Source organism: Zeus faber, assembly GCF_960531495.2.
Source record: "Zeus faber genome assembly, chromosome: 11".
Lineage (NCBI taxonomy): Eukaryota > Metazoa > Chordata > Actinopteri > Zeiformes > Zeidae > Zeus > Zeus faber.
Window position 1 is genome coordinate 30,708,620 of NC_137205.1, and position 17,671 is coordinate 30,726,290.

Genomic DNA, 17,671 nt, shown 5'->3' on the forward strand with positions numbered 1-17,671 from the left:
TGCTGATTTTACACAGATCTTCCTTGAATTCCTTTTACCTTGACACAAAAAGCACCACCGTGGCATTTCTTCTCAAGCACCTATGTTAAGTGCTTGCTTTTAAGGCATTACGCAGTTAAAGTGCGTGCCATATCACATAACCTATAGTACTTCATAAAGTACTGTAACAGCCTAGTAAGTACATGGAGTTAATTATAACCACACCAATAACCTATCCTGCTCCTAGGATCACGTTGTATATTCTGTATATTTTATATTTTTGACTGTTCTTGTTTTGCTTTTTTTCAGGCGTTTGTAATGGGCCACTTTTCCGGCTATGTGTAGTGTTATACACAGTTGTAAATACTTTGTATTCTATTTTATTAATAAAATACCCCCCCGATTGTTAATTCTTTTTAATGCTAATCATCTGTAGACATGCTTCACAAATCACCCTGACAAATTTGTAGTGCATGTAAAATGCACCTGGCAAAATATAGTCACATGTTGATTTCAATTTATTAAAAATATAGAATGGGAGCACAGAACAGAAGGCATTGGAGACAGATGATCCGCTGTGGCGACCCCTAACGGGAGCAGCCGAAGGAGGCAGATAGAATAGGAGTCATATAGCATGACCTACTAAATAAATAAATACACCGTACACGTCAACCCAGTGCTGTTATGTCACGACTGCGTTGTCATGAATTGTGTTCTACTTCTTTACTTTATTATTTATCTCTCTTACAAACTAGTAGGCAGTTGTATAGGCGGCAACACAGTACCTTCTGGTGTTAAAATGATGCCTTGTCCTTTGTGTGTAGTTATGGACCATATGGTCGTGGATCATAATTTCTTTATACACACTCTGTGTAAATCATACTGTTGTTGAAGGATAAAGTACTATATTTTATGGTTGTGGATGTAGAAATGGGTCGAGGCCTCCGCAAAATGCATCAAGCAGCCACCAACGTCTGCTCTGAGAACAGACGTTTTCAAAAGTCCCAATCTCCCCGCAGAACGGCGAGGTGGACCCTGCCGTCAGGGCCCTGGAGGCGCGGCAGGACGAGATCCTGCGGAAGCTGTACGAGCTGAAGGCGGCGGTGGAGGGCCTGGCCAAGACGGTCGCCACCCCAGATGCAGACCTGGACTCAACAGTCAGCAGCAGCTTCGCCTCCCCCGCCTCCACCTCCACCACCTTCAAGGGCACCGCAGACCTCGACACACTACTGGGCAAGGTGGGGGAACACGGACAGTATGATTGTATGCCAACCGCTCACCATTGTGGGCGGTTGGCACTGGTTCACTTCATATTTGAACTCATAGCTGAGAATGGGAATTGTACCTGTTCTAATTAGGAAGAATACCGCAGACTCCATATGTTAATGTTACACCATATGTTACACTTAATTTAATGTTTTAACTGTGAAATGTCTTCATCGGGGGGTGTCTGCCGTAAGTACCAGAAATCTGCCCGAGGCCACTTCCATTATGTGTGAATGGCATGTGAGAGCAGCTCGGGACAACACAAAAAAAACCTGTTCTAGTAGGAACTTACCTAGGCGCAGAGAGATCAGGGTGTGGTTATAGCTTGTTTTGGACTATTATTACTCCCATATTATTAGTATTGTTGGTTTTGCTTGTAGAAATGAGAAGCTGATAATATAGTGGTCAAAACAATAGTTAGTTGGATGTGAGCGTTGGTGACTCGGCTGATTGCTGTTGGCATCAACGCCGCGTGGAGCTCCAGGCGCTGCCAGTGTGTTCACACAGTCCTGTTAATATATGCAGCGAACTCTAGCGCAAACCCTTTTCTTCACACTTTGGGTGTGACCCGGAGGTTGCGCCGTATGTTTTACCAGAACACTGTTAAGATCCGTTTTGTTTTTTTGTTTTTTCTCTCGTGGTGCTGAAAACACGGCCGTCCCCCCTCGGTGCCGCAGGACCTGGGAGCCCTCCGGGACATCGTCATTAACGCCAACCCCGCCCGGCCTCCGCTGACGCTGCTGGTGCTCCACTCGCTGCTGTGCCAGCGCTACAGGGTGCTCTCCACCGTCCACGTGCACTCCTCGGTGTCGGCGGTGCCGCCCCAGCTCCTTTCCTGCCTCGGACCGCGCCACGCGGACAGCTATGCCCGCCACCTCTTCCAGCTGGGCATCACCCTCATATGGAAAGACGGTGAGTTCCCCGCTGGGAGAAGGCAGGACGGTCGACACGGCTGAGTGCAACGCCACGCTCTTTTCAAATTCTGCTCTGAGGTTTGAAGGCACAGATATGTCCGCCAAACATTGTAGTTGGTTGTGCCAAATATTTGATGTGGCATCTTAACCGCTGACATAACTTTAACGTCTTGTCATCACATTGTCATGATGAACGGTTGCTTCCTTCAAGAAGAGCACTCATTATATACAGTTGGTGTGTGTTGTTCAAGCAGTACGGCACCAATCAGGATAGTCAGATTGTCTTGTTTACCTAGAAGCCATGTTAGGGACATCGTGGCTGTTTTGTTGCGACTCATCTCCAGGCCCTGAGTATGATTTAAAGTGGTAGTCTGTGAGCTTATGTGGTTTTAAAAACAAACAAAAAAAATGCAGATTTGGTCTTTAACCCATGTTTATTTAGCCGGCACTTTCTAAGAGAGCCATTCAATATGTTTGCGTCGTGCAGGTTCCTCCTCAATGTGCTGTTAAATTTCTTGCCGGCGGCGTCCGCCTTTCCCTCCTGGAATGCACTGATCAGACATGCGCAGGAAGTGAAGGGCAGCCGCGGTGACGACGCTTTGTCTCTAAACCGTCAATAAGGATGAACATCCACAACAAGTTCAAAGAAATGGACGGGGAGAAACATTTCACTTCACACCGAGAATACAGCATGTTCTCATTTTAAGTCACTTTGGACAGAAGTGTCTGCTAAATGACATCATGTAATGATTATATCTGAATATAATTGTTATAGTTTGAACAACAAAATTCTGATAGCATCCCTCAGCTGCATCCAGCTGCCTTTTTCTGGACACGCCCTGAAATGTGGCGCCTGTCATTTATTACTATTTATCTACTAATGCATTTCCTCAAATAGTGACCTGGGACTTCATTTGCCTCAACTGCAGAGGGTACAGGGAAGCAGGCTTATATTAGAGACCGGCTTTTATACCTCATTCTCTCATATCATATTTTAGTAGGAATTTTAAATCACATTTATGTCTGGGCGCCATGTAACCGCCTGCATGGTGAAAGAGAGAGCTCCTAGCTGCCGTGAAAGTCACCCTTGTGGTGGTTGCCGACGGGGGAATCAAAGTTTTACGTGTTCGCCTTGAACGCGCCACTTCCTGTGTGGAGCGCCCAGGGCGGGGCATTAGCCCCAGGAGGTGATCTGCTGCGCTGCGGCAGGAAACGGAGTAAAGTAAAGAGCTCCACAGGGCTCCAGGCTGCATTTTGTGGCCGTTTTGGGAGACAGTGCTTCTACGTGTGATAACTAGGAGCACCAGCGCGACTTGCAAACATGCTGACCATTTGTTTAAATCATCCTTGTATGTAATGTGAAACACTAGGAGGGAGCGGGAACTGGTGTGTGTGTGTGTGTGTGTGTGTGTGTGTGTGTGTGTGTGTGTGTGTGTGTGTGTGTGTGTGTGTGTGTGTGTGTGTGTGTGTGTGTGTGTGTGTGTGTGTGTGTGTGTGTGTGTGTGTGTGGAGGCTCTGGCAGTGTCCACAATAGCAACATTGACCGCCACATATTGATTTTCTATTTTTTGTTTTACTATTTAAAATGGGTCTAATCTTATTTCATTGTAGAGCTGCGCGCAGCTCTCTTGCTCTCTCCCTCTCCCTCTCTCTCTCTCTCTCACACACACACCCCCGTCTGTGAGTAGCCCCTTCTCTAGTGCACACTCTGAATCACAACATGATCACGCGTGGGATGTTTTAGTGTTGGCTACCGAAACCCGGTACCACGTGGGCACCGGTTCCTATAGGATCATAATGTACCGGACTCAGATTTGGGTGCCGTGCCCAAGCTGCACGATTGAAACGTCGTCAGTGTCACATTATGGTCAGTTATGAGCCAATCAGATAAAAGGGGCGGGTCGTGAAAGTTGTGACTACCGGTAAAGTCCGGTTTATACAAACTGTCAGTAATTTGGTAACATGTGAAAAGTATATGAAAAGTAATGAAGAATGGGTTTAGTTCATTCAGAATCTCTAAAATAGCAGCGATCTTAAAAAAAAAAAAAAAAAAATTATAACTTAATGATTTTTCCCCCCGTCCTGTATCTGAAGCGGCCTGGTGTGGCCCACGGAACTTATTACAGTTCCGCTTTTTATTTGAGGAAATACGGTGTTTATCATGTCACAATCACATAATTGTCAATTGCATTGTTGTAATAATAATTGTGAACAATTGTGCTTTTTGTTCAGTTTATGCCTCTATCATAGTATATGATTCTAACCTAATTCTGATTCTAATAACACGCACCCACCTCATGAGGACTGGACATGTGAGTGCGGGAACATAAACATTTGAGTTGAAAGTTTTGATTCACTTCTTTCATTTTATTTGGTTCAAAATCTCTCGCATTTGGTTTTAACGTTCCCCCGTGAATTTCGATGGAAACACGATGAAATGTGGAAAATCTCACAATTTGTTATTTTTTTTAACCAAACTATCCCAATCTGCTCAAACTGCTGCGACCATGTCAATAATTGTGCCGTCTCTGTTCAACCCGGTGCTCTCCTCAGTGCCCAAGCTGCAGATGCGGTTCAACGTGCGGAACATGTGTCCCATCGAGGGTGAAGCCAACGTGGCGCGCTTCCTGTTCCGCCTGCTGTCCCCGTTCCCCGCCGACGCCGCCCTGGCCACGCTGGTGGACGGCTGGGTGGACACGGCCTTCTTCCAGCTGGCCGAGGGCAGCGCCAAGGAGCGGGCCGTCGTGCTGCGGGCCCTCAACTCGGCGCTGGGACGCGGCGGCCCCTGGCTGGCGGGCCCCGAGCTCTCCCTGGCCGACGTGGCCTGCTACTGCTGCGTGGTGCAGAGCGGCTCGGCCGCCGCCGCCCCGCCCGACGTCCGGCGCTGGCTCCAGGCCTGCGAGAACCTGGGCTACTTCGGCTGCACCGGGCCCCTGCTGCAGTGAGAGCCACGCCGGAACCCCACCGGGCCTCCTCCCTCAGGTGGATTTATTTAACAGTTCGTCTGGAGCAGGGTGGTGGAGCCACCAGATGATAAAAGTAGTGATTATTCCACCGCCCTGCTCTGCTGTAAATTAAGAGGCTCTATTGTATTTTCTACTGAGGGGGGAAGCGTCAGGGACCGTGTGGACGAACCCTGTGGTTATTAATCAAGTCAAGAGGGACAAACGCTGTTAAATCTCACACACACACACACACACACACACACACACACACCATCGCCCACCCACCTTGTGCCTAATAAGACCCTGCTCTAGATGCTGTGTGGTTCATGTGTGGTGGGGAGTGTTTCTAAATCAACCGGGGGCGTGTGGTGCAAAAAGAGACCCCGCTGACGTGTGCGGTATGAAAAACATCATACTTTGTAGCAAATGTTGTTTTGTGTTTTTCTTAAAACCATTAAAAAAAGAAAACTTTGGGTCAAACTTTTTGAGTTGTGAACTTTTTTTCCCATTGGGACGCTTCCAGTTTTCTTGAAGTGTATCGGTGTCCGACGGGTGGCAGGTCACAATAACTTGAAATATATGATATTTAAAAATAAGTTTCAACACTGTGCATGTATAGATATTTAAAGCCCACACTGTTGTTAAATGTGTATATTCCACTTTTCTTATCAATCTGTCGCTTGATATAGATTCGGTATCTATAATATATTTGTGAGGTAGTGTCTCACTTTTTGCCTTCTGTATTTAAACACATTCTGCTTAATACACCGTGTTCCAAATTATTATGCAAATTGGATTGAAGTGTCCTAAACATTACATTTTTTGTTTTTCAATTGATCTCATACATGGTATTGTGTCTCAGGGCTCTTTGGATCACTGAAATCAACCTGAGACACCTGTGATAATTAGTTTGCCAGGTGAGCCGAACTAAAGGAAAACTACTTAAGAAGGATGTTCCACATTATTAAGCAGCCACAGGTTTCAAGCAACATGGGAAAGAAAAAGGTTCTCTCTGCTGCCGAAAAGCCTCAAACAGTGCAATGCCTTGGACGAGGTATGAAAACATGAGATATTTCACAATAACTTAAGCGTGATCGTCGTACTGTGAAGAGGTTTGTGGCTGATTCAGAGCACAGACGGGTTGGTGCAGATAAAAGGCAGAATGAGGAAGGTTCCTGCCACAAATTCATAGGATGGAGAGAGCAGCTGCTAAAATGCCGTTACAAAGCAGCAAACAGGTATTTAAAGCTGCTGGTGCCTCTGGAGTCCAGCCAACCTCAAGGTGTAGGATCCTCCAGAGGCTTGCAGATGTGCATAAAGCTACTATTGGGCAATGCTGACAAGCAGAAAGGGTTGCAGGGGGCCCAGAAATACACGAAGACTCGTTTTCAAACAGTCTTGTTAACTGATGAGTGCCGTGCAACCCTGGATGGTGCAGATGGATGGAGTAGTGGACAGTTGGTGCATGACCACCATGTCCCAACAAGGCTGCCACGTCACCAAGGAGGTGGCGGAGTCATGTTTTGGGCCGGAATCATGGGGCGAGAGCTGGTGGGCCCCTTTAGGGTCCCTGAAGGTGTGAATATGACCTTGACAAAGTAGATAGAGTTTGTGACTGAGCACTTTCTTCCAGGGTACAAAAAGAAGAACCGTGCCTTCCATAGCAAAACCATCTTCATGCAGGACAATGCACCATCTCATGCTGCAAAGAATACCTCTGTGTCATTGGCTGCTATGGGCATAAAAGGAGAGAAACTCATGGTGTGGCCCCTGACCTCCACCCTATTGAGAACCTTTCGGAGCATCCTCCAGCAAAAGATCTATGAGGGTGGAGGCAGTTGGCATCAAAACAGCAGCTCTGGGAGGCTGTTCTGACGTCCTGCAAAGAAATTCCAGCAGAAACTCTCCAAAAACTCACAAGTTCAATGGAGGCAAGAACAGTGAAGGTGATATGAAAGAAGGCTCCTATGTTGACATGGAACTTGGCCTGTTAAGATGTTTTTGATTGACATAGCTTTTGATGTCAGAAAATATGACTCCTAATGCTGCACATTCAACAAATGACCATTTTCAGTTCTTTACAACCTTTAAAATGTTTTGAAACTCTGCTGTGCATAATAATTTGGAACAGTGCATTTTGAGTTTATTTTTTAAATAAATACTTTTATCATTGGGAGGTTTGTTCAATAACATTTGAATTATAGCCAAACGGTTGACGACTTAAATTACATTGTCATTTGCATCGACTATTTAGGAAAATCAGAGAAAAATATAATTTGCATAATAATTTGGAACGCGGCGTACACTTCATATCGGTGCTTTTCAAATGGGGGTGTTTGTACCCTTAGGGGTACTGCAGGAAGTACTCCCAAATAAAAAAAAAAAGCTACATATTGGTTGTATGTTTTTCAAAGCACATAGGACACACAGACAGTATACTATTTGTTAATTTTCTTCCAACGCCAGTGCAGGGGGCGCTCAGCTGATCACATGTCTTGGAGGCGGCTACACTCCTGTACGTCCTTTACCACGGTCCCACAAAGCTCAGCTGCTGGAGCGTAAACCCTGTTTAGCGAGGGGTCGAAAGCAAAGCGTTGACGCTCCAATCTGCAACACGCCCTCTTCATTTGGATTTATCACAACTCCAGGCCGGACTGAGTGTATGCGGCCGCAAGCGTTCTACCTCGGTGTGTGTGTGTGTGTGTGTGTGTGTGTGTGTGTGTGCGTGTGCAGGCATCCAGGGGGCGAGATGGACGCTTTGTCATACATCAGTAGACATTTGAGAGCAGTTTTTGGTCAATTTAATTAAAATATATACAAATCAAATCTATAGCAACACAAATGTAAATCCATTCCAAACTCATGGAAACACTTCCTTTCTTTTCTTTTCCCAATTTGGCAAAAAAAAAAAAAAAAACAATAGATGGAAAATTGTTTTGTGTAGAAATATTAATGGTTGTTTTTTTTTAAGAGAGACAATTTAGTCCTTCTTAAAAAATCTCAGTCCATTTAATACTTAATTGAATACTCATCGAAGGCCATTTCTCAGTAAAACTACTTTTTAAGGACCGCGGACAACCTGCTCAAATACTGGGCCCAAGGACGTTCAATCAGACTTTACTGTCGTCGTGTATTCTGTCAATCTGTTCTGAGGAACCTGTAGTACTGTAGAGTACTGGGAGTAATCTGATTACTTTTGGACCCCTAACCCCGCCGACAGCAGGATTTATATCATAAACAAAATGCAACACAGAGAAACTGTCATTCGATTATTTTATAAAAATGTACGGATCGGAGACACAGTTATCTGGAAAACACCGGTAGAAAATAAAAGCCGAGCCCAACTGGAAATTAAAAAAAAAAAAAAAAGAAATCGCCATGATGAGATAAGGTGAATTTGGTGATCTTTTCAGTCTTTAAATTATGTCCTTAAATGATTGTCAAATGATTCTGAAGGGCGTCGTTCAGGCCACGTGAAATTCACTCCAACACAGCTCGGTACATAGAAAACAAAGATACACTGTTTGAATTAAGGGCAGAAATCGGGGTGTTTCAACACTGTTTGTTTGTTTTTTTTTGTTTTGATTCCCTGTGAGTGGAAAGATTAAAAAAGAAAATGGAGTCGTTGGTTAATCCATGTTCACGGAGCACATGTTGCTGTTGTATCTCAGGAGCTGGATTCTCTCGAAGTAGTCGTCGGTCAGGTGGCTCCTCTGCGACGCGATCAGGTTTCCCTTGTGGCTGAAGAGGCGCTGCACCGGGGCCGTGGAGGGCAACGTGGTGTTGTACTTGAGGAAGAGCTGCTTCACCCTGGGGAAGTCCTGCAGGCACTCCAGGCTCTTCCCCGTCCCTTCCAGGTACTTGCGGATCTCCTCCATCGCTCCCCGCTGCTGGACCTGGACCGCCGGCTTCACGGGCCCATAACTGAAGAAGTCGTCCTCGGACTCGATGGCCGCCACGTTCTGATTGGTTTCCACCTCCGTTTTGCAGATGGGCTCCACCTGAGACCCCTCCCTCGCCAGCAGGGCGCACATTTCGTCCCTCTCCGAAGGCGACATCCACCATAAGCGGAACTGAGGGGTGGTGGCCGTGGCGATCTTGGCCTCCGTGCTGGCGAACAGGTCCTGGAAGCGCAGGTCGATGGCGATCACGATGGCGTTGATGACGTCGGCAAAGTAATTGGCGGTGGCTTTCTGCTCGTTCAGCTTGTTCTTCAGGCTGAGTATGGTGGGGATCACCAGGCCCAAATAGCACTTCTGCTCGGCCTGGAAGAGTTCTAGCGCGAAGGCGAGGGGCTTGAAGACGGTGGCGTACTCTCTGAGGAAGGCCATCTCTTCCGGCTGCAGCCTGGAGATGCCCAGGCGCGCGCACAGCTCCGTCAGCTCCCTCTCGCTCAGGGAGACGACCTTCTGCACGGCGCAGTACTCCACGTTCCAGCGGATGACGGCCGGGACGGCCAGCGGCATCTTGGCGATGTCGTCCGCCGTCTCCGAGGCCACCTGGAGATGGTGGCATTTGCTCCAAAAGGCGGACACCTTGGCCATGGTACTGTAGTGCAGCTGGCACATGGGGCCCTGGGACATGGCCTGCCAGAAGTCCTCGGCGACAATCAGGTCCAGGGTGTGCGACGCACAGCGCTGCAGGGTTGGTAGGAAAAGCAGCATGTCCTGCTCGGGCTCACAGTCCAGGATGGCGCTGACGTTCTCAAAGAACCCAATGTCATCGTCGCTGTCTTGATTGTCTTCTATTAAAAACTCCTTGAACACGCCGATGAAGGGGCTGCCGTTGTCCGTGACCGTGGTTTGAACTTTGCTTTCGATATTGTACGCCACGTGGATGTCGTGTATCTTCCCGGCGATGGCGTCGTACGTGTTTCTGCCGTGCAGCCGAGAAAAGCCGAGCCCCGCCGACTTCCTTTCCAGGGAGCAGACGTCGATCCAGTGGCAGGTCATCCCGAAGAAGCTCCTGTTGTTGGCGGTCCAGACGTCCGCCGTGGTGCACACGTAGTGGATGCCGTTCAGCTTGGCCATCACCTCGTCTCGCATGTTGGAGAACACCAGGTCCACCTTGGTGAACAAGGTCACCCTGTCCATGGTGAGACGGCCCTCGGTCAGGCCCTCCAGGAGCTTCCTGAAGCCGGGCTGATCCAGCAGGTAGAACGACTGGCAGTCCTCCACGATGAAGTTGAAGATCAGATCGTTCACCTTGGTCTGCGTCAGGCTCCGGGAGATGATCTCCGCTTTGAGTTTCTTCAGTTTGATGTGGCCGCTGGCTTCGGCGTTGGGCTCGTCTTTCTTGCGCCCCCGCTTCACGCCCCCATCCACCTTGTCTTCGCACCCCAAGTGCTTCCTCTGAAAGACAATTAAAACCCACAATTATACTGCAGTTGGAATGTCAATATACTCCTACCACAGCACATTTTCATTGATGATTAATCTGTGGAATATTTTCTCGATTAATCATTAAGTTGTTTTGTCCATAAAACGTTGTTTGACCAGGCCCAGGCCGACGTCCTCAAATGTCTTATCCACAACCCAAAGACATCCAGTTTGGAGTCACACAGGACTTAAGAAACCAGACATAATTCACATTTAAGGTGCTGGAATCTAGGAATTTGGAAATTCACCTCAGAAAAAAAAATCCAAAACAAGAAAATCGCTAGCCGAAATAGTCGGCGATTAACTTGATAGTCGGCAACCAATCGACCAATCGTCGCAGCTCTAGAAAATAGCATCAACATTTTCAAGTTCGTACCTGCTTCCAAACTTCACTCACACTAACGGACGGGGACATTTTGAAACAACAACAGCAACACAAACACAAAAAGGAAAAGTACACGTTTCCTATTGGACACGGAGCATCATTGTAATTGAGTAATAATAGTAATAACTGTAATAACAGTAAAAATAGTAATAACAGTAATAATATTAACAATAGCATCCACGTTCACCCCACACGGACCCAAACAAACATGGAAATGCGCGTCTTACGTCCGGGTCCACGGCCAACTTAATCGGTGATTAATTTGCCAATCGATTAGTCGACGAATCGTCAAAAGGCTATACGACAGTTTCAACATTTTCGAGTTTGTACCTGCTTCCAAACTTCACTGGCACTAACGGACGGGGACATTGTGGCAGAACAACAGAAACACAAACACAAAAAGAAAAGTTCCAATTCCTATAGAACACGGAGCAGCATTGTAATCGAGTAATAATGGGGATAACAGTAACTGTAGTATCCACGTTCACTCCACACGGACCCAAACAAACATGGAAACGCGCATCTTACGTCCAGGTCCGCGACCAAGTTAATCGACGATTAACTTGATAGTCGGCAACCAATCAATTAGTCGACTAATCGCCGCAGCTCTACGCAACGGCTTCAGTATTTTGAAGTTCTTATCTGCTTCCAAACTTCACTCGCACTAACGGACTGGGACATTTTGGAAGAAGAAGAAGAACAACAACACAAACGCTAAAAGGAAAGTTCCAATTCCTATTGGACACGAAGCAGCACTGTCATCGAGTAACAACAGTAATAACAGTTTTCAGAGTAATAAGAGTAATAAGAGCATCCGCGTTCACTCCACACGGACCCAAACAAACATTGAAACGCGCGTCTTACGTCCACGACCACGACCAAGTTGATCGGCGACCAACTTGATAGTCGGCGACTTACTTGATAGTCGGCAACAAATCGACTAGTCGACTAATCGTCGCAGCTCCATACAACAGCTTCAACATTTTCAAGTTCGTGCCTGCTCCCAAACTTCACTCGCACTCACGGACGGGGACATTGTGGAAGAACAACAGACACAGAAACACAAAAAGGAAAGCACACGTCTCCCATTGGACACGGGGCAGCATTGTAATGGAGTAATAATAGTAATAACAGTAATAATAGTAATAACAGTAGTGATAGTATCCGCCTTCACTCCACACGGACCCAAACAAACGTCTTACGTCCAGGTGCTTCTTGAGGTTGGACGTGGAGGTCTTGGAGGTGGACAGCAGGTTCACCTTGGGCAGACACAGATTGCACTGGACGATGATGTTCTTGCCCTGGTCCGCCTTGTAGGTAAAATGGTGGCGGAACCGCCAGGAGTGCATGGCCGTCTTCACGTCGGTGCCGCCGTCATTGTGCTCCGCGTCCATCGCCCAGGCGTCGCGTCGCGTCGCCTCCGCGGCCGCGTCGTCCGAGCCTCGTCGTCGTTCCACGTCGGAGCGGGGAAACGGAGGGGGGAGAGCGGGGTAAAGCGGGGTAGTAATGGGAATTACATGTAATGTAACGCGGGCCGCGGCGCTCCTCCAGGAAGGGGGCAGAGCTTTGTTCCGGCGGGCGGTGCCACGCGCCGCCGCGACTCGCTCCCGGCGAACGGATCGGGGCGGACGCCCGTTCCAAAAGAGTCGGGACACGAGGAGTCGAAGAGCTCTATGCGCTTTACAACGCGGGGCCGGTTCCGCGGGGCGACGATATTCGTCGGGGGGAGATATTCCGCCGTCGAGAAAAGAGTTGTTACGTTCAAAATCCAGACAATCGGACATGGGCCTGAATGAAAGCATGATCTACTGTTTTAAAATCAACCAGACGCAACATGCTGGAAGGATCAGAACGAACTGTTGTTGTTGTTGTTGTATCTTAGTGCATTACGTCAAAACGACAACTTCAATGTCGTCAACATCAACAGAAACAGGAACATTGGGTGACAGGTCAGACGGGATCAGGTCTTCAGGTGGTGGTTGTTGTGCGGGCGTGTCGGGGCGTGTGTGTGGGCGTGTTGGGGCGTGTGTGTGGGCGTGTCGGGGCGTGTGTGTGGGCGTGTCGGGGCGTGTGTGTGGGCGTGTCGGGGCGTGTGTGTGGGCGTGTCGGGGCGTGTGTGTGTGTGTGGGCGTGTCGGGGCGTGTCGGGGCGTGTGTGCGGGCGTGTCGGGCCGTGTGTGTGGGCGTGTCGGGGCGTGTGCAGGCGTGTCGGAGCGTGTGTGTGGGCGTGTCGGGGCATGTGTGTGTGTGTGGGCGTGTCGGGGCGTGTGTGTGGGCGTGTTGGGGCGTGTGTGTGGGCGTGTCGGGGCGTGTGTGTGTGTGGGCGTGTCGGGGCGTGTGTGTGGGCGTGTCGGGGCGTGTGTGTGGGCGTGTCGGGGCGTGTGTGTGTGTGTGGGCGTGTCGGGGCGTGTCGGGGCGTGTGTGCGGGCGTGTCGGGGCGTGTGTGTGGGCGTGTCGGGGCGTGTGCAGGCGTGTCGGGGCGTGTGTGTGGGCGTGTCGGGGCATGTGTGTGTGTGTGGGCGTGTCGGGGCGTGTGTGTGGGCGTGTCAGGGCGTGTGCAGGCATGTGTGGGCGTGTCGGGGCGTGTGTGTGGGCGTGTCAGGGTGTGTCAGGGCGTGTGCAGGCATGTGTGGGCGTGTCGGGGCGTGTGTGTGGGCGTGTCAGGGTGTGTCAGGGCGTGTGCAGGCATGTGTGGGTGTGTGCGGGCGTGTCGGGGCGTGTGTGTGGGCGTGTCGGGGCGTGTGTGCGGGCGTGTCGGGGCGTGTGTGTGGGCGCGTCGGGGCGTGTGTGTGGGCGTGTCGGGGCGTGTGTGTGGGCGTGTCGGGGCGTGTGTGTGGGCGTGTCGGGGCGTGTGCAGGCATGTGTGGGCGTGTCGGGGCGTGTGTGTGGGCGTGTCAGGGTGTGTCAGGGCGTGTGCAGGCATGTGTGGGCGTGTCGGGGCGTGTGTGTGGGCGTGTCGGGGCGTGTGTGCGGGCGTGTCGGGGTGTGTCAGGGCGTGTGCAGGCATGTGTGGGCGTGTCGGGGCGTGTGTGTGGGCGTGTCAGGGTGTGTCAGGGCGTGTGCAGGCATGTGTGGGCATGTCGGGGCGTGTGTGTGGGCGTGTCAGGGTGTGTCAGGGCGTGTGCAGGCATGTGTGGGCGTGTCGGGGCGTGTGTGTGGGCGTGTCAGGGTGTGTCAGGGCGTGTGCAGGCATGTGTGGGTGTGTGCGGGCGTGTCGGGGCGTGTGTGTGGGCGTGTCGGGGCGTGTGTGCGGGCGTGTCGGGGCGTGTGTGTGGGCGCGTCGGGGCGTGTGTGTGGGCGTGTCGGGGCGTGTGTGTGTGTGTGTGGGCGTGTCGGGGCGTGTGTGTGGGCGTGTCGGGGCGTGTGCAGGCATGTGTGGGCGTGTCGGGGCGTGTGTGTGGGCGTGTCAGGGTGTGTCAGGGCGTGTGCAGGCATGTGTGGGCGTGTCGGGGCGTGTGTGTGGGCGTGTCGGGGCGTGTGTGCGGGCGTGTCGGGGTGTGTCAGGGCGTGTGCAGGCATGTGTGGGCGTGTCGGGGCGTGTGTGTGGGCGTGTCGGGGCGTGTGTGCGGGCGTGTCGGGGTGTGTCAGGGCGTGTGCAGGCATGTGTGGGTGTGTGCGGGCGTGTGTGGGGCCAGACACATGAAAGAGTCAGGTTTGGGCGTTGGAAGAAGATATTCAATGGTTAAAAAGAGTCAGCCAATGAGGGCAACACTATCTAAAATATAAACATTATAAAAACATATAAAACACTGGCAATGTAAAATGGGGACTTTATAATGTGTCCTATTGGACGGATCGAGTGCATTATAATTTTCATATTTCACAGTTGTCTGGTGATGTAGTTGGTGCACAGTGCAGACAGCCAAGTCGCATAAAAAATTATATAATTTTAATGAATACTTTGGTGAAAATGATTTTCTTTCGGACTTTGGGACTGGTTTACACTTTGCATTCCACCAAAACAAGTTCTTTTGACTGATTCAAATGTTTTTGTCTTGTGGGAACTCCATTCACATCCCTGCTGGACCGACTCTCCGGCCTCTGGTTCACCGCGGACCGGAAGTCCTCCCTCTCGATCGGATCCTTTTTTGTCTTCGCTGAATGAGTCGTCGGGAAGCGACTCCGTCGAAACGGTCGAACCTCTCACCAGGACAGCGCGTTAGCGTGCCGTCGGCGCGCCTGCGCACTGCGGCCCCCCGCGCCATCTTGCCTGCAGGAGCCCGCGCCGTGGACGCGTCTGTCCGCAGTGCGCATGCGCCAGAGCCGGCGGCCCCGTGTCTGCGTTTGGCGCCACCTCCTGGCGGTCGAGGGTCCAAGACGGAAGAAGAATTTTGTAACTTTGAGTTATTACTTGCACCGTTTTATTTAAAGATTATTTTTGAAAATATCATACATTTTTATCATAATATTATAATTATAATATTATTTTATCTTAATTACTATATTATATGTAGTATAACCCACTATATATTCAAATAATCTCCCTCTCTCTTTGTTATTATTATTGAGTTATAATAATTAATTAGTAATTTACAGAATCCAAAAGACCAGAGGCATGAAAACGAGGATGGATTAACGCTCCACTTCTTTAAACAAACGCTTTTTTTTTTTTTTTCCACTTCATGAAAAACCATTTAAATCTTCAACTTTTAGGAGTCTGAGAAAAGTTGACGTACCTGCATATTCCCCCCGCGACCGCGTTGCATGGTTAACATCGCACATTCGGTTCCATTCATTCTATTTATCCGGTACCTACAGTATGAGAATTGACTGTGAGGTGACCGCCCTTGGCCCGGCTCGACGAGGGCCCTCCGCTGATTTTTTTGTGCACCACCGAGGAGATGACGCGCGTGTGTGCGGAGCGCCCGGCAGGTGGAGACCACTCCTCTCCTCACGGCGGGGGGGCGGCGTGGAGTTGGGGGGGGGGGGGATCCTCAAGTTCTCACGACGGGCTGGCTGGCAGCGCCCCAAACACAGCGTTTTGTCTGGGCCGCGGGACCCATGCCAGGGCCCCGCTGAAACGTTTCCCTGGCGGCCCCGACCCTCCATCTGCCGCGGGGACGCGCCGCGCACGTCTCCGCTGGGAAACCAGCGCTGTTTACACAGGCATGAACAGCACCTCTGCATGTTTCATCAAGCATTGTGTGTGTGTGTGCGTGTGCGTGTGTGTGTGGGCGCGTGGATTTGTTCATTTGGAACAGAGGTGGATGGCGGAAAAGCCCAAAGAGCAGCAAACTGCGAGGAAAACAAAGAAGGGGAACCTGTTGTGTTGCGTAAAGTGCTGCCGCTTATGGAGGGAAATTGGGAAGGTGAGAACAGACCACATGTTGAAATGAAAACTGAAGCTGAAATGGCAAAGATTGGATATATTACGAAATGCTTTTCATTTATATTTTGGGGGCCGTCGCCCTCAACCCTTCAGACTTGATTCTGATTTGAGTTTTTGCCAAAACTCATACTCAGTACATACACCACACAATAGGCCTAGGTTTTGCGGGACGGGTGGGGTGCGAGCTATGTGGGTGGGATGTGGCAGGCGGCTGCCGTCTAGCCCGTCACGCTCCTGCCCCGACGTGCTTCTCGTCCGTCCCAAAACATTTTTATTCCACTCATATTAGCCTCGAACACATGCACTGGCACACAAATCTTACGCCGAAAAACACTCCAGGGTGCCAGTGATTCACGCTCGACTTGCTTGGAGGACTCGCACCCCTACACCCCGCAGTTTTAACTGCAGTTGCCAACAGCACACATTGAGCACTGGGGTTTTCCCAGGTGGCGCGGGCTAACGTCCAGGTGGCAGGGACTAACGTCCAGGTGGCAGGGACTAACGTCCAGGTGGCGCGGGCTAACGTCCAGGTGGCAGGGACTACAACCAGGTGGCGGGGGCTAAGGTCCAGGTGGCGCGGGCTAACGTCCAGGTGGCAGGGACTAACGTCCAGGTGGCAGGGACTACAACCAGGTGGCGGGGGCTAACGTCCAGGTGGCGCGGGCTAACGTCCAGGTGGCAGGGACTAACGTCCAGGTGGCGGGGCTAACGTGCAAGTGCCCCGCGCTGAGCACACTCGGCTACGTGGATGGGGCGTCTGGTCGGCTGCAGTGGGGCGGGCCTCACTCTTGCACGGGGCGCGGGTGGGCATTGGGGTCACTCGGCTTGCCTGCAGGACGGGCGGTTCGGACGGGGTGTCTGTCTGTCGGCGTGGGACCTGGCTCCGGGCCTGCGGTCCGTGCCTTGCACCCGCGGCCTGGGTTCTGCGCTTGCAGCTGCATCATGTGCCTGCACTTGGTGGTGGGTTGTATGTGTGCACCTCAGGGGTGCGGGGTCTCCTCGTGCTCCCTGGGACTGGGTCATGCTCCTCAGGGCCCGGCGTGGGCGTTGCTCCGCGGGTTTCCTGCTTCTCTGGGGCCCCGGGGGGGTCTTGTGTGGCTGCAGGGCAGGGTGCTCGGGGCTTTCCTGCAGCCGTGGGGGGTCCGTGCCGCAGCAGGACTCAGGGGGGGGCTTCGGGACCTTTTCCGCTGCTTGGAGGAGCTAGGACATAATACTGACCGTTGCACCAGAACCAAGTGGGATGAGTCCTGTACACACACACACACACACACACACACACACACCACCAACACCTTCTTTGAACACATACCAACACCCTCCTGGTTACATCCTTCTCCTCTTCTTCCTCATTTACCGCCATAACTATGGCAGAAAGAGGCCACGTGACCAATTGCTGTTCCAGTTTTCCTGGACTTAAATATCCTGATACATGTCGTCGTCCGATGTTTATGTTTTTCCATGTTGTTGTTTGTTTCT

At 50.7% G+C, this 17,671-nt stretch overlaps 2 protein-coding genes across 2 annotated transcripts in view; one reads left to right on the forward strand and one right to left on the reverse strand.

Annotated features, from left to right (window-relative positions):
• Positions 1 to 5,584, forward strand: part of aimp2 (aminoacyl tRNA synthetase complex interacting multifunctional protein 2) — a 6,142-nt gene extending 558 nt beyond the window's left edge. The window contains exons 2-4 of the mRNA XM_080009429.1: positions 999 to 1,217; positions 1,923 to 2,157; positions 4,713 to 5,584. Of these exons, the coding sequence (XP_079865555.1) occupies positions 999 to 1,217; positions 1,923 to 2,157; positions 4,713 to 5,104 (846 nt within the window). The 3' untranslated portion in view covers positions 5,105 to 5,584. The remainder of the gene's footprint in view (positions 1 to 998; positions 1,218 to 1,922; positions 2,158 to 4,712) is intronic.
• A 2,429-nt stretch (positions 5,585 to 8,013) lies between these two features.
• On the reverse strand, positions 8,014 to 12,352 carry zbedx (zinc finger BED-type containing X). The gene is made up of 2 exons (XM_080009732.1): positions 12,070 to 12,352; positions 8,014 to 10,455 (listed from the first exon to the last, which is right to left on the reverse strand). Exons 1-2 carry the CDS (start codon positions 12,259 to 12,261, stop codon positions 8,734 to 8,736), a joined length of 1,914 nt encoding a protein of 637 aa, XP_079865858.1. The 5' UTR covers positions 12,262 to 12,352; the 3' UTR covers positions 8,014 to 8,733.
• Between the last annotated feature and the right edge of the window lie 5,319 nt (positions 12,353 to 17,671).

Coding starts and splice junctions, on each gene's coding strand:
- zbedx (XM_080009732.1), bottom strand. CDS start 12,261: ATGGACGCGGAGCACAATGACGGCGGCACCGACGTGAAGACGGCCATG. Junction 10,456..12,069: donor ACCTCAAGAAGCACCTGGAC/GTAAGACGTTTG, acceptor ATTGTCTTTCAG/AGGAAGCACTTGGGGTGCGA.